Source organism: Nomascus leucogenys, chromosome 16 (assembly GCF_006542625.1).
Source record: "Nomascus leucogenys isolate Asia chromosome 16, Asia_NLE_v1, whole genome shotgun sequence".
Classification (NCBI taxonomy): domain Eukaryota; kingdom Metazoa; phylum Chordata; class Mammalia; order Primates; family Hylobatidae; genus Nomascus; species Nomascus leucogenys.
This window is the reverse complement of record NC_044396.1, coordinates 82452235-82472010: the sequence shown is the minus strand read 5'-3', so window position 1 is coordinate 82472010 and position 19776 is coordinate 82452235. Positions and strand designations below refer to the sequence as shown.

The window sequence follows — 19776 nt, the reverse complement described above, 5'->3', positions numbered from 1 at the left end:
AGAAATCCATGCGGTAATATTTATGACTCAAATGATAAGATGTCTGGAAATTTCCACAAAATAATAATGCATCGGCAGGAAGGATGAGGGTTTGGATGGGGTGGGTATGATTATGGGTTAATGTGATTAGACTGGCTGGTGGGTTCAGGGGGTATATGATACACTTCTCTGTTTTTATGTCTGTACACAATTCCCTGTAATAAAAGATTAAAAAAAAACCCACAAAAGATTATTCTGCTTTCAGCATGGGAGACTAGATTTCAGAGGGAGAAATGGTGATGAGGGGAGATCAGTGAGGAGGCAGCTGCAGTGGCCCAGGTAAGAATGATGGAGGCTTGGTCCAGAGCTGGACCAGTGGAGATGGGGAGAGATAAGTGGAGAGATCTTTAGGAAGTAAAGTAGACATGAATTGGGGATGGATTGGATATGGGGGTGAGGGAGATGGTGGAACCGAGATGTCTCTCGGTTTTTGGCCCTGGATGGAGATGCCACACTGAGCTAGAAATCACTGGATAAAAACCAAGGCGGTCCCTTGGCTCAATTTATTTTTATATCCCCACCTCTGTTTCCCTCTATTCTGCAAATATTGAAGCTGTTCCCTTATGTAACATCTTTTATCCCAGACTTCCTGTGCTCTGTGCACTCAGCAATTAATTAAGCTTTGGTATGCATGAATTAATTAAAATCCTCTCCCAGGTTCAGTGGGGCTGTCCTGAAATATGCATATTCTTCTATATCTGTCTTCTTCCTGGAACTGGTTTCCTTTGCCGGGTGAACACTTTTGCTTTCTCGTGGGCAGACAGCTGCAGGTGTCTGTCTGTCTGTCTGTCTATCTGTTGCATCCATCAGCACACTTTAATTTTATGTTTAGGAGCCTAGGTCTAGAGAAGTTAATGACTTGTAAATTGCTCTCCAACGTAGAGCTAGAAATAGAATGCCGGAAGGATTCCTGAGCACTTACTTGCACAGAGATTCAATGATGGAGGTATCAGCCCCACCATAGGAAGCTGAAATAGTAGTTTCCTTCATATTTCTGGACAGCCACTCTGTGGTGCAAGAACATTCCTGACCAAGGTGCAGCCTCCATATGAAATCCCATGTTGGTCTGAGACAATGTCTTCTGCCCAGTTTCACTGGATGACTCTTGTCCCCTTTTTGTCCTGCCCCCTATCCAGGTCATTTTCTGATGTGACGGCTGAGACATGAGATCTTCAGCCTCCAGGCTCTCCAGTTTTTCGTCGAGAGATTCACTATGGAATCGGTGAGTGATCTGTAGCCCATCCTGTCTAGAAAACCCAGCCCGGGAGATACAGCGGGATTCTTCTTGGGAGTTGAAATGCAAAATTTTATCAAACACAAGCACTGGAATGTGACAGAGACTGTGGGCGCGATTGTTATTGGAGAACAGATCTGTAGCATTTGTACAGGTGTAGACTGTCTACTATGTTTTCTGTCACATTATCCATTGCCTTTATTTATAAGGAAAGTTGTCTGGGTGGTGGTGCCTATAAGAAATCAAGAGTAGCAACAACAGTGACACCATCAACACTATAAGGTGCTATAGGAGTCCACTGTGTTTTAGGTTCTTTAAAAACATTTCAGGCTGGACATGGTGACTCACGTCTGTAATCTCAGCACTTTGGGAGGCTGAGGTGGGTGGATCATTTGAGGTCAGGAGCTCGAAACCAGCCTGACCAACATGGTGAAACCTTGTCTCTACTAAAATACAAAAATTAGCTGAGTGTGGTAGCATGTGACTGTAATCTCAGCTACTCGGGAGGCTGAGGCAGGAGAATTGCTTGAACCCAGGAGGCAAAGGTTGCAGTGAGCCAAGATTGTGCCATTGCACTCCAGCCTGGGCAACAGAGTGAGACTCCTTCTCAAAAATAAAAATTAAAATTAAAAATTAAAAGTACAATAAAATAAAATTTCATTTACTCCACCCAACAATCCTGCCAAGTAAGAATTTCTGCATTCGGCTGGGTGCAGTGGCTCATGCCTGTAATCCCAGCACTTTGGGAGGCCAAGGCAGGAGGATCACCTCAGGTTAGGAGTTCGAGACCAGCCTGGCCAACATGGTGAAACCCCATCTCTACTAAAAATACAAAAAATTAGCCGGGTGTGGTGGCAGGCACCTGTAATCCCAGCTACTCGGGAGGCTGAGGAGGGAGAATCACTTGAACCCTGGAAGTGGAGGTTGCGGTGGGCTGAGATCGCACTGTTGCACTCCAGCCTGGGGGTCAAGAACGAGACTTCGTCTCAAAAAAAAAGAAAAAAAAAGAATTTCTACATTCATTTTATGGATAAAGAACTTGCCCAGCTAGATGTTAAGTCAATTTTCCCTTACTGCAGGACCCTTGCCCTTTTTTTTTTTTTTTTTTTTTTTTTTGAGGCTGAATCTCGCTCTTTTGCCCAGGCTGGAGCACAATGGTGCTATCTCGGCTCACTGCAAGCCCTGCCTCCTGGGTTCACGCCATTCTCCTGCCTCAGCCTCCCGAGTAGCTGGGACTACTGGGACTACAGGCGCCTGCCACCACGCCCAGCTAATTTTTTTGTATTTTTTTTAGTAGAGATGGGGTTTCACCGTGTTAGCCAGGATGGTCTTGATCTCCTGACCTCGTGATATGCCCGCCTCGGCCTCCCAAAGTGCTGGGATTACAGGCATGAGCCACCGCGCCCACCCGGCCTTTTTTTTTTTTTCTATGCCACGTTACCTCTTGGGAGAGGTAGAGATATGATTTATTCCATTTTGCAGCTGGGAATACTGAGGCCTGGTGTAGGGACATATGATGAAGAGTCTAAGGAGTCTGGCCTCAGTGGATGAAAGTTTGTGTTAGAGGATGATAAAAATGAGACTGGACAGGAAGAACCATGAAAAGCTAGGCTGGGAAACCTTGTAGAGTCTGAGAATCTTAAAAAGCTGGCAGGCTGACTGGCACAGGGTTGACCTGTTGGGGCCAGGGTTTCTAAGAAGTCCACATGGTGGAAAGTATGTGGGTGCTAGAAGGGGTGGTTGAATCCTGGCCCTGGCACTGACTTGCTGTGTTATCTCACACAAGACACCGGCTTTCGGCCAGGCGGGATGGCTCACACCTGTAATCCCAGCACTTTGGGAGGCCGAGGTGGGCGGATCACCTGAGGTTGGGATTTCGAGACCAGCCTAACCAACATGGAGAAACTCCGTCTCTACTAAAAATACAAAATTAGCTGGGCATGGTGGCGCATGCCTGTAATCCCAGCTACTTGGGAGGCTGAGGCAGGAGAATCCCTTGAACCCGCGAGGCAGAGGTTGTGGTGAGCCGAGATCGTGCCATTGTACTCCAGCCTGGGCAACAAGAGCAAAACTCTGTCTCAAAAAAAAAAAAGACACTGACTTTCTCTGTTTCTTCTGTTTTCTTATCCGTGAAAAAGGGGTAATATTTATGTTTCAGATTTTTTTTGTGTAGTTTAGAAAAAATGTAAAGTGTTTTACATAAAGTAGGCACATAGGGCATTGTAATTACTTCAATTTTTAGGTTGAAAATAGTTTTTAGAGGATGATTAGATAAGCAAATGTGTCCTGAATGGGTGGATGAAGTGAGAGGCTGGAGGCAGAGAGGCCAACCTGAGAGGCTTTTCATATGATCAAGACATGATACCGCCTTCCAGGGTAAATGAAGCTTTACTTTTATTTTCAAAATTTGTCTATTATAGGATTACCCAAAGTCATGTTTATTTTGTTTTTTTCTTTTTTTAAGTCAAGAGTCTAGCACAAAATGGCATTCGTTTTGCAGGTATCTTTTTAGGTGATATTAATTATAATTGCAATAACTCAGTGCATTATTAGAATTAGGTTTTGCTGACAATGACATAAAATCTAAAAGAACATTGGCTTAGAGAAGTGTCTCTCTTACCTAAAAGTTCAGGTACAAGTAATACAGATTTTCTACAGCAATCTATGAGAGACCTGGGCTTTTTCTCTAGTTTGTTTGCCATATGAACCTCTATTCCCAAGGTCACCTCATGGCCCCATTTTAGCTGCTTCTGCTCCAGCCATCACATCTAACAGCAGGAGGAAGGAACGAGACGGAGAAAGGCACGTCCCATCCTTTAAGGATGTTTCCTGGAAGTTGCACCTCCTGCTCCTACTTATATTCTACTGGCCAGAATTTAGTTCTCTGGGTACATTTTGCGGCAAAGAAGGCTGGGAAGTATAGTCTTTATTCTGCAAGACTGTGTGCTTAACAAATTGAGAGTTGTTATTATAGAAGAAGAGAGCAGATATTGAAGGACAAATCTTTTCCTCCACACTACTCGTTCTTGAAAGATTCTGCTGACAGGATAGGCTCTGCAGCCAGCCTGCTGGAGTTTGCATTCTGGATCCATAGTTTCGTAGTTCTGTGACCTTGTTGAAAAGCTACTTAACTTCTCTGTGCCTCAGCTTCTTCCTGTTCTCTATTTTAGACTTACAAGGGTTGTCTTGAGCACTAGCTGAGTTAAGGTAAAGCACTTGGAACAGTGCCTGGCACATGGTAAGTGCTATATAAGTTTTAGCTATTATGACTACTACTATTGCTAGTAGTATCTCTCTAGTACTTCTACTGCTACTGCTACTGCCACTACTGATATGACTACTGCTACTTCTGTTACCATGATTACTATTAATACTTTTACCATGACTGCTGCTTCTACTAATATTACCACTGCTGCTTCTACTGTCACTTCTGCTGCTGCTACTACTGTTGTGACTACTTCTACTTCTCTTCTACTATTATTATTACTACTATACCATTATTATTTTTAAATTGTATACTCATAGCATAGTAAGTGCTATTTTTCTCAATAGAAGATAAGAGTCAGAGAGGATAGTAACTTGTCAGATGCCGTTCATGGTCTACCCTTGGGTAGGTAGGGGATAGCGACTTGAAGGGAGCATAAGGCAGGTTTCTGTGGTTCTGCCAATGTGCTGTTTCCTGATCTGGGTGATGTTTCATTAGTGTAAAAGTTCCTTGCATGACACATTTACGACATAGATAATTTTGTGTGTGTATCTTATATGTCAATAAAAACATGTCATGTAGCTGGAAAGTGGTGGAACATGGTGAAACCTACACTCGCCTGATTCCAAAGCCTGTGCTCTTAGCTGTAACACAAGGCCAGCACCTTTAGTCCTCTGATTGATTCAGTCATTCATTCATCTAACTTGTATTGATAACTGCTTATTACTTATGTGCCAGGAACCTGACTAAGATGCCTGGGATACAAAGGTCTATGCTGTAGACATGACCCTGCCCTCATGGGGCTTCTTATCTAGAGGAAAAGGAAAGAGGTAAATACCATTCAGATTAGCAGCCACCAGGTTAGGTTCAGTATGGGATGCCCTGGGGCCACAGGAGGGGCATGGAAGCTAACCCAGCCCCACAGGCTCATCTGCTGAAATAACATAGATGTGCCTCTCAACCAACTCCTTTGATGGGGGAAGTTACCACATCAGTGGGTAAGCTGACCACAGGAGGGCTACATCAAGAAATATAAAGCAGTTCCCCCCATCCCTTGCTTAACCAGCACTAAGAAGGGGTCAGCTTTTCTTGTCTTGTTGTCACTGTCATAGTCGTGAACCTACCTGATGTTCCATGGGGTAGGCAAGTGCTCGCCCTTGTGAGTTCAGTAGAAGACAAGGGAATCGCAGGAGCAGAGACTTCACTTATGAAGACGAGTATACAGGGACCTCTTTCTTTTTTTTTTTTTTTTTTTTTTTTTTGAGACGGAGTCTCGCTGTCGCACAGGCTGGAGTACAGTGGCGCGATCTCGGCTCACCGCAAGCTCCATCCCCTGGGGTTCACGCCATTCTCCTGCCTCAGCCTCCACAGTAGCTGGGACTACGCCCGCCACCTCGCCCGGCTAATTTTTTGTACTTTTAGTAGAGACGGGGTTTCACCGTGTTAGCCAGGATGGTCTCGATCTCCTGACCTCGTGATCCGCCCACCTCGGCCTCCCAAAGTGCTGGGATTACAGGCGTGAGCCACCGCGCCCGGCCAACAGGGACCTCTTATTTAAAATAAATATATGGGCTGGGCATGGTGGCTCATGCCTGTAATCCCAGCACTTTGGGAGGCCAAGGCTTGTGGATCACCTGAGGCCAGGAGTTTGAGACCAGCCTGGCCAACATGGTGAAACCCTGTCTCTACTAAAAATACAAAAATTAGCCGGGTATGGTGGTGGGCGCCTGTAGTCCCAGCTGCTTGGGAGGCTGAGGCAGGAGAATTGCTTGAACCTGGGAGGCAGAGGTTGCAGTGAGCTGAGATGGTGCCACTGCACTCCAGCCTGGGCAACAGAGCTAGACTCTTTCTTAACAACAATAACAACAAAATTCTCATAAATATGTGAATGAATGAATGAACGAATGAATGAATGAATAAAATCACAGTCCACAGCAATGCAGTTGTCATCCCTGGGAAAACTCAAGTCCAAGGGAATAAAGAACAAGACCCGTTTCCTTTATTCACCCCAAATACCATCAGGGAGACAGGAGCACAGCACATGGAAGTGGAACTGAATTCTGAATTCTGAGCCAGCAGTAGAAATCAGTTGGCCTTATGTTCAGGTTTTTCTCCATATGTAGAAAAGAAGTGACCTAAACTTTAGACCCTCCTCAACCGAGCCCATGAGAAACCTCTGTGGCTCCGCCTCCCTCTTTTGCCTTTCCAAATGTCAAGCAGACGCCCTGTCATTATCATGCCGCAGGCTGTCAGCCCAAATTGAATTTCCCTGAGCCCAGCTGATGTCCCTTTTTGGCTGCAGGGCAGGGGTCAGGAATGCATGCTGCACATGGACAGGAAACGTGTCCCTGGAGCTGAACGCAGAAGGTTGACCTCTCAACTCTGCATTGCTAACATAGTTGGAAGGGTTAGGAAGCCTTATGATTTCTGGATGTAAAAGAAAAAGAAATGTGTTTTAGAAAAACAGTTTTCAAGTTCTGCTGTGAAAATCCTTTCAAAATAATTGAGTCTATTTAAAATTCAACTGGTTGTTTCACAGCATTGACTGTACTTCAGTTAGATACATAAAGGAAGGAAGGTTATGGCTAAACTGAGAGATGGGAAGTGATGATCCTGGTCTTGTCTTCCTCCCTCCCTTCATTTTTCCCTCCCCGCCTTTAAAATTTATTAAGCAGCAACTGTGTGCCAGGTTCTATGCTCAGTCCTGGGGAAATACATGAATAAGACTCACGGCAAAGCCTTCTTGAACTTATCCTTCATTTGTTTTTAGAAAACGTATTCATTCTACAAATGTTTCCTGAGCACCTGACTTGCTCAAGTCTCTTAGTAGAGATAGAAAACATGGTTCCTCCTTTTACTACATATATACTTTATTTTTTAATCACTTTTCTGGTGACCTACTATGTGCCAGGGTCTGTGCAAGCTGCCAGGATACCAAGGGAAACAAAAACAGCTTCTGCTTTGATGGAGCTAAAAGACTAGAAAATGATCCATTAGTTTCCTAGGGCTGCTGTGACAAAGTACCACAAACTTGGTGGCTTAAAACAACAGAAATATGGCCGGGCGCGGCGGCTCACACCTGTAATCCCAGCACTTTGGGAGTCAGAGGTGGGCGGATTACCTAAGATCAGGAGTTCGAGATCAGCCTAGCTAACATAGTGAAACCCCATCTCTATTAAAAATACAAAATTAGCTGGGCATAGTGGCGTGTGCCTGTAATCCCAGCCACTCGAGAGGCTGAGGCAGGAGAATCGCTTGAACCTGGGAGGTGGAGGTTGCAGTGAGCCGAGGTCGCTGCATTCCAGCCTGGGTGACAGAGTGAGACTCTGTCTCAAAAAAAAAAAAGAAAAAAGAAAAAAAGAAATGTATTGTCTCACAGTTTGGAGGCCAGAAGTTCAAGATCAAGGTGTTGGCAGAGTCGTGCTCCCTCTGTAACCTGTAGCGGAGTATCCTTCCTTGCCTCTTCCTAGCGTCTGTTGTCACCAGCAGTCCTTGATGTTCCTCAGCTTGCAGCCTCATCACTCCAGTTCCTGCCTGTGTTGTCCTGTGGCATTCTGCCTGTGTGCCTCTCTTCTTTCTTACAAGGACAGCAGTCATACTGGATTGCGGGACTGCCCTTCTCCCATGTGACCTCATCTTAATCACCACCTTAATTATATCTGCAAAGACCCTATTTCCAAATAAGTCCACATTCATGGATGAGGGGGTGGCTAAGATCTCCCCTTTTTGCAAGAGGATGCAATTCAACCCGTGTCAAACGTATATAATGATAGAAAGCGCCCACAGTACGTGGTGCATGGTGGGCCTTATTATTGCCTTCCCTTTCTTTCCACTTTATCTCAGCATCTAAAGGGTGAGCACCTTGAGGGCAGGAACTCTGTGTTACTCTGAGTGAGTGCTTCCAGATTTCTTGCCAGGGAAGTGAGACTGATGTGTTTCTTGTGCTGTGGCAGGGACATTCTTGTGTGGTCCCTGGCTGATGGGAAACGCTCTTTCTTGCTACTGTCATTAGTTTTTGTTTCTTATGCTGATGGTTGATGTGGGAGTCATGGGGAAAGAATACCTTGATTGGAAAGCTGGGCCTGGTGGTTAAAATGGTTAAACCAGGCTCCTCTCCTGGTTGCGCTGTTTGCTGGTCATGTGAGCCTGGATACATTTCCTCCTCTCTGTGCCTCCAGGCATCTCATCTGTACCCTTTAGGAGTTTGTTTGTTTGTTTTGAGACAGAGTCTCTCTCTGTCACACAGTCTGGAGTGCAGTGGTGAGATCTTGGCCCACTGCAATCTCTGCCTCCTGGGTTCAAGTGATTCTCATGCCTCAGCCTCCCAAGTAGCTGGGATTACAGGTGTGTGCCACCACGCCTGGCTAATTTTTGTATTTTTAGTGGAGATGGGGTTTCACCGTGTTGGTCAGGCTGTTCTTGAACTCTTGACCTCAAGTGATCTGCCCGCCTTGGCCTCCCAAAGTGCTGAGACTACACGCATGAGCCAGTATGGTTGGCCTTCCTAGGAGTCTTTGTGAGGGCCTGGTGGGATCAAATGTTTGAAACAGTACCAGGCCCACAGTAAATGTTTGCTGCTTGTTTGTGGGAGTATTCCAAGACATTTAATACCTTCCAGGGAGAAGGGCTTCCCTGGCCCATTCAGCACACTGCCCTCAGTAAAGACTCATGCTCACTGTTTAGCACCGTTCACCATCAGAACATTTCCTCATGATTTTCCTAAGGAAAGTTTTTCAGGAATATGGCAGACAGCCCTTGCACAAAGATAGCCATTGGAGCGTCATTTAAAATGGTAAACTGCTACAAACAAGATAAAATCCTGCTCTACAATGAGCAGTGGGTTAACAAATTAGGGGTAGAAGGATGAAAAACAAATTATGGTAAAATAATGCAGCCATTAAAAAGAAGATAAGTTATGAGAACGCTCATAATATAACTGTCATGTTAAAAAAAAGAAAGGTTTTTTTTCGAGGAAGTGACTTAATTTCTCTGTGCCTCAGTGCCATGGTTTGGATATTTGACCCCTCTAAACCTCATGTTGAAATGTGATCCCCAATGTTGAAGGTGGGGCCTGATGGGAAATGTTTGGGTCATGGAGGTGGATCCCTCATGAATGAGTTCTCACTCTGTTAGTTCCTGTGACAGCTGTTTGTTTAAAAGATCCTAGCCCCTCCCCCACCTCCTTCTCTCACCATCTGATCTCTGCATATGCTGGCTCCCCTTCCCCTTCTGCCACGAGTGGAAGCAACCCGAGGCCCTCACAGAAGCAGATGCTGGCTTCTTGTACAACCTGCAGAACCAAGAGCCAAATAAACCTCTTTTCTTTATTAATTACCCAGCTTCAGTTATTCCATTAGAGCAGGACAAATGGACTGAGACACTCAGCTTCCTTATCTATAAAATGGAGATGATAACAGTACCTTCCTCATACATAGGATTGTTTTGAGAATTAAATGGGATAGTACCTCTAAAACACATGAACAGTACTAACATGACACATATTAGGTGCTCACTAAATGCTAATTGTTATTGTTAGTTATTTATCATGTGGTCTAAACCATGTGCAGAATATTCATAGAAAAAGAATAAGTAACACAGATGAATGCACATCCCTTTCACCTCTTAGATGTCTCATTCAAAGGGACTTCCTTTTGTCTGTCAGCAAACACTGCACAGCTTCTCTGTATTAAGCACTCTGATAGTCTCTAAGGCAGCAGGTCTCCCTTTAGGAGTGTGTATGAGAATCCCTTTTGGGGGCTTTTTAAAAAACAGGTGCTTAGAGATGCTGATTCAATAGATGTGTGGTGAGTCCCAGGCATCTGCAGTCTTAAAAACTATTCCACAGATGATTTTGACTCTCAAGGTTGATATATAAGTTACAGTCTTTCCCCTCAAGAAGTTTGCAAACCAGATGAGAAGATGGGACAAGCAGTGGCATGAGGCAGAATGTAAGTGCTATAGATTAGGCGCTCCCAGGTCTGGCTCCCCCTGCACAACTTTGCAAAAATAAAGATGGTCTTTGTTGTAACACTAGATGTGGAATCAGAACCCACAGGGTGAAGCCTTTCCGGGGGTTCTGGTGATCAGCCTGGTAGGAAACCATGTGTGAGGACTGTGAATGCTTCCTGTTTGAGAGAACCCAGGGGATCCCTCTGGCCTGGGATTGTCACAGGAGCGCTCTCTAAAGAGGTGTAATATGCTATCTAAGAATACATTATTACATTTACTATATTGGACTGAAATGACCTGTTAGATATCTATTGCCCCTAACATACTCTGAATGCCTTGAAGGCAGGAACTATGCATGCATTGGTCAGCTTTGTGATAGTGCCTCCATGTCTCATCTTGGCATTGACCTCTCCCATCCCCCAGTACCTGCCTAGGTGCAGCAGGATAGATTCAGAACCAAAGTTTTTCCAAAGCTATTTTCTCAAAGCCATGAGGACTGATATATTTTTTCTGGTTGGTAGTAGTGAATGCTTTTTAAAAAATCTTTATTTTAAAATATTTTAATTGTGGTGAAGTACGCATAACATAAAAATTACTATCGTTACTATTTTTAAGAACAATTTAGTGGCATTAAGTATGTTCACGTTGTTGTGCAACCATTGCTGCCAAATCCATCTCCAGAATTCTTTTCATCTTGCAAAACTGAAATTCTGTACCCATCAAATGACAACTCCTTCTCTCCCCTCTCCTCTCCCATCCCTGGAAATAACCATTCTACTTTCTGTCTGTATGAATTTGACTACTCTATGTATCTTATATAAGTGGAATCATACAATATTTGTCTTTTTGTTACTGCCTTACTTAGCATAATGTCCTCAAGGTTCATCCCTATTATACCATGTATCAGAATTTCCTTCATTTTTGAGGCTAAATAACATTCCATTGTATGTACATATCATATTTTGTTTATCCACTCATCCGTGGATGAATACGTGTGTGCTTCTACCTTTTGGTTGTTATGAATTATGCTGCTATGAATATGGGTATACAAATAGCTCCAGATCCTGCTTTCAATTTGTGGGGGGATATATACCCAGAAGTGGAATTGCTGGATCATACAGTAATTCCATGTTTACTTTTCTGAGGAACTGCCAGGCTGTTTTCCATTTTACATTCTGTACCAGTTTACATTCCCACCAATAGTGCACAAGAGTTCCCGTGTCTCCATATCGTCACCAACACTTGTTATTTTCTGTTTTTGTGATAGTAGCCATCCTAGTAGGTATGAATGCTTTTAACTGGTGAATGCCTTTAGCGAGGACATTCCATTTTCAGCTTTGTATTTCACTTAGGTTGTGTGGCCCAATTAAACAGTCTCCAAGCATTTATTTAAGCCCTAGGCACTGAGAATATAGACCTAAATAATACACGCATGGTACCTGCCTTCACGGCACTCAGAGTATGTCAGGGGAAATAGATATCTAACAGGTAATTTCAGTCCAGTATGGTAGGTGTAATCATATATTCCTAATAGCATATTATGCCTTAAATACAGTTGAAGATTCCAGGAAATCTTGACTGAGTTTGGTGCCTTAGTATAAAACACAAGTACATCATTCAGGCAGTCTGAGATTCCTAGATTGTTTAGGCTGGAAGGGACTTGTAGACTTTCCAGTAGAACTTTCTATGAAATGGAAACATTCTGTGTCTGCCACATGTGGCTTTTGAGCACTTAAAATGTGCCTCGTGCAACTGAGAAACTGGACTTATAAAGTTCATATAATTTTAGGGAATTTATGTTTAAATTGAAGTTAGCTATAGGTAGTGGCTACTGTGTGAGACAGAGAGGTAAAGCGAGGTAATAGTGAGCATTCTTTCCCGGTTCTCATGCTTGAATATGCATGTGGGTCACCTGTGGAGCTTTTAAAAAGCAGATTCTCAGGCCCTCCCTTTAGTGTTTCTAATTCCTTAGGTTGTACTAGGGTCAAGGAACCTGCATTTTAACAACCACCACAGGTGATTCTGATGCAGATGTAGTTTGAGAAATGCCAAGTCTTGTGGTTTTCAAGCTTTTGTATCCTCAGAATATTTTCTTCAAATGAAAGCTGCAACATAGTGCGACCCTGTCTCTAAAAAAAAAAAAAAAAAATTAGCTGGGCATAGTAGCACACACCTATAGTCCCAGGTAGTTGGGAGGCTGAGGTGGAAGGATTGCTTGAGCCTGGAAAGTTGAGGCTGCAGTGAGCCATGATTGTGCCACTGCACTCCAGCCTAGGCAACAGAAGGAGACCATGTCTCAGGAAAAAAAAAAATAAATAAATAAATAAAAAGAAAGCTAAAGAGAGAGCTCAGTGTATAGAACAGAGAGTAGAGTTGTTCCAGCTTAGGTAGGTCTGGCTGGTACCAGAACTTTATACACGTTAGGGGATCACACTCTACCCTCTCTGGGGAAGGAACTGGGGTTTCTTGGAGTATAATTTGTACAACTCTAACCTAGCACAACCACATCACTTTATTCATCTTAAATCCTGTGAAATGCAAAATAAGATTTGGTTTTGTAATACCTATAAACATGCCAGAACCAATTACAGACCAGCAGGCACCTCTGGAAATGCAGGTTGAAGCAGAAACACAATTAGTGCATTAGTCAGCCATTTTTTCCCTTGTCCTGGACTTTAACCAGCCATCTTGGCATCACATGGCGGAACTGCAGAGTAGTGATTAAAAACACAGGCTGTCTGACCTGGCGGGAAGGCAGTCTCAACCCTAGAGCTTACTGGGTGGTGCTAGGCAAGTTTCCTCATCTGCAAAATGGGTATAACGGTAGCTTCTACCTGAGACAATACATGTAAAACCCAGCACTTGGCACTAAGTATTCATTATTGTAACAACAGCAACAACAATAATACTAATAGCTAATGCTCACAGAGCATTTAATGTGAGCCAGGTCCTTTCTTCTAAGCACTTGCTGTTTATTAACTCATTCAATCCTTACAACAATCCTGTGAGTAGATAGTATTGTTATTTCCATTGTAAAGACAAACTAAAGCTCGCAGAGGTTTGGAAAATTATTTAAGGCCACATTGCTGGTCAGTGGCAGAAGTGGAACTCGGCTGCAGGGAATCTGGCCCTGGAGCCTGCAGTTTTCACTTTTACTCCGTGTGCTATTATATTATCCCCAGGCTCTAAGGAAAGCCTGTTAAGATGATCCTTTCATCCCCTCCCCCAAGCCCTAGCTCTAAATCTCAAAGCTTTGGAATTAATCTGTAAGTCAACTCAGCCTCTGCGAAGCATCTGACCCAGTTGATCACTCCCTCCCTCTAAAAACACGGTTTTCTTTTGGCTTCTATGACACCAAGCCGGCTTGGATTTCTTCTTGTGACTCTACCCTCTCAGTCTCTCAGTTGGGCACCCCTTGCTCCAACTTACCTCTAAATATTTTTGAAGATGTCTGCATGCAAATTATACAGACATGCAAATTATATTATATGCTTGCAAATTATATCTCCAGCTGAATCTGTCCTCTGAGTTCCAGACTTGATGATCTGAAATGCCTAATTAATATCCCCATTTGGAAGTCTAGCAGGCCTCTCAAACTTAATATGTCCAACTTGGATTATTCTCCTCACTCCTCCTGCAGCTCATGCTGCACCCCTGCTTACAGCCGCTGCTAATCTCCAAGACCCCTGCCCATTTTACTTAGAATGAAATTCAGATTTCTTACCGTGGCCTACAAAGACTAGCATGATCTAGCCCCTGCCTACCTCTGTACTCTTCCCCTGCCTACCTCTGTACCCTTCCCTGCCTCCACCCCATTTCCCCAAGAGGCTTCAGCACATTGGCCTCCTTTCTGTTCCTCACACTCAGCAAGTGCTATCCTGTCTCAGGACCCTGCTTCATGCTCTTCTTCTGCCGCCAGGGCCTTGTCCCTGTACCTCCTGTCCCCACTCCATGGTTGTCACATCCTGAAGTCTCAGCTTAAATACTATGTCCTCAGATGGATCTTCCTAGCCACTCTAGCCTTTATTCTCTTCGGTTGCTCCCTGTCTGTTTTCTTCCTAGCAGTTGTAACAATCTGGAATTGTTTGTTCTCTTGTATATGCCTGCCACCCCCACCAGACTGTAAGCTCCCAGTGGACAAGGTCGGTAATGGCTGCTCATCTGCTAAAGTTACTCCAGTGCCAGGCACAGAGTCTGGTACACAGATGTTCAATAAATATGTATTGTTGTTGAAATAAAATCAATGGCTGCTGCTAAGTCAACCAGGAGCATAAAATACCAATTCTAGGCCTGTTATTTGTAGAATCCTTTCATGGACTAGACAATTTTCATATATGTATACAAGTGGTTAAAAAATTGGTTGGGACTTGGGCTTTTTTTTTTTTTTTTTTTCTGAGGTGGAGTCTCGCTCTGTCATCCAGTTTGGAGTGCAGCGGTACACTAGACAATTTTGATATATGTATACAAGTAGTTAAAAAATTGGTTGGGACCTGTGCTTTTTTTCTTTCTTTCTTTCTTTCTTGATGGAGTCTCACTCTGTCACCCAGGCTGGAGTGCAGTGGTGTAATCTTGGTTCACTGCAACCTCCACCTCCCGGGTTAAAGTGATTCTCCTGCCTCAGCCTCCCAAGTAAGTGGGATTACAGGCGCGCGCCACCATGTTCAGCTAATTTTTGTATTTTGAGTAGGGACGGGGTTTTGCCATGTTAACCCAGCCTGGTCTCAAACTCCTGACCTCAAGTGATCTGCCCACCTCGGCCTCCCCAAGTGCCGGGATTACAGGTGTGAGCCACCGCGTTCACAGGACCCAGGCTTTTTAATGGGCCTTGGTCTCCATTTTCACATTTCTTCTTCCTGGGTCATCCAGAGTGTTAGGATTTACTGAGATTTTCTTAGGAAAAACAGCAGGCTCGGATACCCAATTCATATGAAAGTAGGTTTGATTTCGGTTTAAAATGGAAACTGTGAGCTAATGCATTTTACAGATTTGAGGAGAGAACAATTTTCTCTGTTTTTAAGAAAATAAAGAACAAAATGTGGGATAACTTTTTGTGAGTCACCATAGTGCCACAAGCTCCTGAAAGGGGTTCTCTGCAAATATTTGGGGTTTGGTGCTTATAAACAACTACAAAGGTTTTCTTGAGCGTTGATAACCACAGCAACAAGGACGTCACTTCCACGGTGCAAACATGCTTGCCAAGCTGAAGTGTGGAGTGACAGTTTTTGGCTGAGCCATGAACCTAAAAGTGGAGGTTTACAAAGTTACTGCAGACAGGTCATTAGCACGACTGGCTGCAGTGAGCTCCCTAAGCCTTCGTCGCTCCTGCCTTTTCATCAGCAGCGAGATAATTGACTGTTAGACTCCCGAGCCACAGACCACGGGAGAGGTGAGTTCGCTTCTAGCTGTTTCTGCAGGGTGAGGTACAGTTGTCAGAACTTCCCAAACAATGTGAGTTTGGTAAGAGGAGACTGGAAATGGAGTTTTCACCAGTAAAGCGACACATGGCGATTATGTATCTACAGGGTGGAGAGCGCAGCGCTCAGCCCTGTGTCGGCAGCCCTGCGGGCCGAGGCCACAGTCTGAATTTGCTGTGCCCAGCTCTGTTTTCATCAGGACAGGGTGTGGGAGCGGGGGCAGACAGAGCTCCAAGCTATGGACTCGGCGATGGAACGTGTTACCTCCGTAGTCAGCACAGTTTTAGTTTTGGGTGATAGAAACCCAATTCAGGTTGCCTTAAGCAAGAAGGGAATGTACTGGCTCAGGTAAGAGAGGAGTCGAGGGGTAAAACCTGGCCCCAGAAATGACTGGATTCCTAGGTTTGGTCTCTCCCTTTTCTCTGCATCACCACTGAATCTCTCACCCCCTTCCTCTCTACTGCTTTCTCCTCCACTGGCTGTATTCTCAGGTTCTCCAAGTATGGTTTCCAGAAGCATCAGTCCTACAGCCACCGGTTTAAAGACCCCACCAGATAGAGAGCTTTTCTTCCCAGAAGATTTTGCGAAATCTCTGGATTGATTCTCGTTGGTCTATCTTGGGTCACGTGGTCAGCCCCGTACCAGTCACTATGGACAAGGCCATGGACTATTCTGACTGGACAGGCCCATGTCACCTGACCATTCCCAGACTTCAGGGAGAGGTTGAAAGTGAGGCCCATAGGAACCAAAGGATGTGGGGGGCCTCCCCAGTGCAAATTTGAAATGCATTCACCAGAAAAAGTACTGGGTGCTAGGGAAGTAAAACCGCAAATGCCCACCCCTCTAACCAAGTGACTGGATGTAGGGAGAGTTAGTAGCTCAAGGTCAAATCAGCTTCCTTAGAGGGGTGTTGAAGAGCCTCTGTTCGGAGAGTTGTGTCAGCAAGATGGCAGAAGAGAAGCTCCTGACTCTCCCTCTACCTGTGGACACACCAAATAAACATCCATTCACCAATCAGTTCCCTCTGAGAGAGTCAGAGACCAGTTGAGACTCCTACCTGCCTGGTAACTGAGAAAACATCCCCATGTAACAGGTCGGAAAAGCCGGGACTCCCTTGGGCACGCCCCCACCTCTGGCGCCGAGCCACAAAATTGGGAAAGGAATCCTTAGCACCCAGCATCTCCCCATGGAGAGGAGGCTTTGGGCCTCACAAGGACTGCCCTAACTCTAAGGTGCCTCACAGTTGGCTTTTAATTCACCAACTCTGGGGCTGAGGGAATTAGACACACGCAAGTCTCTGTTCTGCTTTGGCTCTATTTTATTTATTTATTTATTTTAGTAGAGACGGGGTTTCACCATGTTGGCCAGGCTGGTCTGGAACTCCTGACCTCAAGTGATCCGCCCACCTCAGCCTCCCAAAGTGCTGGGATTACAGGCGTGAGCCACCACACCCGGCCTGCCTTGGCTCTTTTAAATGAACCTCAAGCGACCACCAGCCAGCAAAGTGCCTTCTGCCTCTGGGATTGCTCCAGGCCATGTCTGTGTAGTAGGAGGAGGTGATGTTTCCCATCCCCCTCTTGTAGCTCCTTGTTCAAGCTCATCCTATTCGATCAAAGACAATATTTGGACCTCAAGCCCCGGCCTCCATAGAGCCATGGTGTGTGTATGTACGTGGGACACTGTCTCGCTTTTATTTATGTTCAGTCTCTGCCTCTCTCACTAGATTATAACCTCCAGGAGGGCGAGGGTCATCTCTGCCTTGCTCACCACAATGCATAGCTTTGAGGACATAGTGGACAGTCAGTAAATGTTTGTTGAATGAACAAATTACAGGACAATGGGGAGTCATTGAGGGATCTGAAGTGTGACAGGGTGACTTGCCCAACATTCCCCAGATAATAAAAGACGCTATCAGTGGATCACTTGAGGTCAGGAGTTCAAGATCAGCCTGGGCAACATGCTGAAACCTCGTCTCTACTAAAAATTCAAAACATTAGCCAGGCATGGTGGCGGGTGCCTATGTAATCCCAGCTACTCGGGAGGCCGAGGCACAAGAATCACTTGAACCGGGGAGGCAGAGGTTGCAGTGAGCCGAGATAGCGCCATTGCACTCCAGCCTGGGAGACAAAGTGAGACTCCGTCTGAGAAAAAGACAATATCCTCCCTGAAGCCCACGTCTTCTGACTCCCAATGTCCCACTTTCTCCCCCCTGCCCAGCAGTGGGGTTCTCTGAGTAAGAAGAGGGGGAGGGTGGCACATACTAACACAGAATGGATGCTTGTATGCAGACCAGGCTGTAAATTACATAGCAATGACAGCTTTGATGTTGCATCTGAAAAGGTGTAATAACCCTTTCTAGCAGGTCTCTCTTATGGTGGAGGGGAAAGTAGTTTGTGCTTTATTTTAATCAGCGAGGCCCTTCCCTGCTGGTAACTTGAGGTCATTCCATCTCATCTCAGAAGGTCTTGTTGTCCTTGGGTTGCCATAATCTCCTTTGGTTATAAAGAGGACCTGGAGCCATGCAAGGGTAGGATGTTGACTTGCCACCTCAGTAGCACATTTAATCCTACAGGACTCTGGCTTCCCCTATGCAAGCATTAGAATAAGAGTTCAGGTGAGTGTGACCTGCGTCACAAAGGGCAGTCTTCACCATGAACCGTGGGAAGGGCAGGTGGCCAGCTCTGGAAAGGAGCCAGGAGACCTGGGTCCTTCTTACGGCACCCAGACTGCTGGGGAGGGAGACATGGGCAAGTCCTTTCACCTCTGTGGGAGAAATGGGCTGGTGCTGTTCTGTATCAGTTAGGTATCTTTTAGTGTCAAGTGGTAGAAAAGTAAGAAAAATCCAAGGCTAGTGCTGGCTTCAGGGCTCTCCTAGATCCAGGGATGCCACTGGTGTGGTCAGGCCTCTGTCTTCTGTTGTGATACTACATACATAAACATTAAGATAAACAAACATAAACATAATAAACATTATTATCCCCCATCTAACATCTCCCTGCTGTGTGGCATCGGACAAGCCACAAACCCCTGTGACCCTCGTTGCCTCATCTGGGAATAATATTAGATCCCACGCGTCACGGCAGTGGAGATTAAACAAGGCAGTTCACGAGAGAGCTTAGCACTCTGTACCTGGTGCGTGGTGTATAGTTGGTCCTCTGCACTGGGCCTGGTTCATAGTGGATCCTCTGGGCTCTGCTGTCCTCTCAGATGGCCTCAGTTTCAGGCAGACTTTCTCCCCTTGATGGTCTCTACTGGTTCTGTGCTTACAGACTCCTGGCTTGTAGTCCACTCTAAAGAATTTCTTTTCGACAGAAAGTCTGGGATGTGGACATGCACCCACGCTCACTGACTGCAGGCATATGCTACCAGGCAGGAAGCACTCCTCCCAGGGGCTGGAGCCTGGGGAGCCCTTTGAGGGAGAAGTCTGAGAAGTGAGCAGTCTGCCTGCCTTGCAGGGAGGTTTGGCAAAAAGGGAGTGGGGACCAGATTGAAGGTAAGACGTCATTTCCAGGCAGAAGATCGAATAAAGCCTTGCAAGCCCTTGTTTTGAGAGAGGGGAAACCAGGAGAGAGGGAAGACCGTGAGCGTGTATTAGCAACATATAGCATGCTCTTCTGTGCCTCTGTGCCTTTGCACATGCTGTTCTCTCTGCTGGGACTTCCTTATCCACCCTGCACACTCCCATGCATCCCTGAGACCCAACTCTTCAATGAAGCTTTCTCTGGCTAAAGTGAAAACTTTACCCCTCCCCTCCAGCCCCATTTCCCTATCTTTTCTTTTATTTTCTTTCCTTTTTCTTTTTTTTTTTTGGAGACAGTCTTGCTCTGTCACCCAGGTTGAAGTGCAGTGGCGCAATCTCGGCTCACTGCAACCTCCACCTCCCATGTTCAAGCGATTCTCCTGCCTCAGCCGCCTGAGTAGCTGGGATTACAGGT

The 19776-nt window shown here is 45.3% G+C and overlaps 1 protein-coding gene across 4 annotated transcripts in view; it reads left to right on the top strand.

Moving 5' to 3' along the window:
• The window catches only part of ASAP1 (ArfGAP with SH3 domain, ankyrin repeat and PH domain 1), a 387159-nt gene that overhangs the window by 41455 nt on the left and 325928 nt on the right, over positions 1-19776 (top strand). For all 4 annotated transcript variants that reach the window (XM_030795523.1, XM_030795519.1, XM_030795522.1 and 1 more), the window contains exon 2: positions 1176-1261. In XM_030795523.1, the coding sequence (XP_030651383.1) occupies positions 1203-1261 (59 nt within the window). In that variant the 5' untranslated portion in view covers positions 1176-1202. The remainder of the gene's footprint in view (positions 1-1175; positions 1262-19776) is intronic.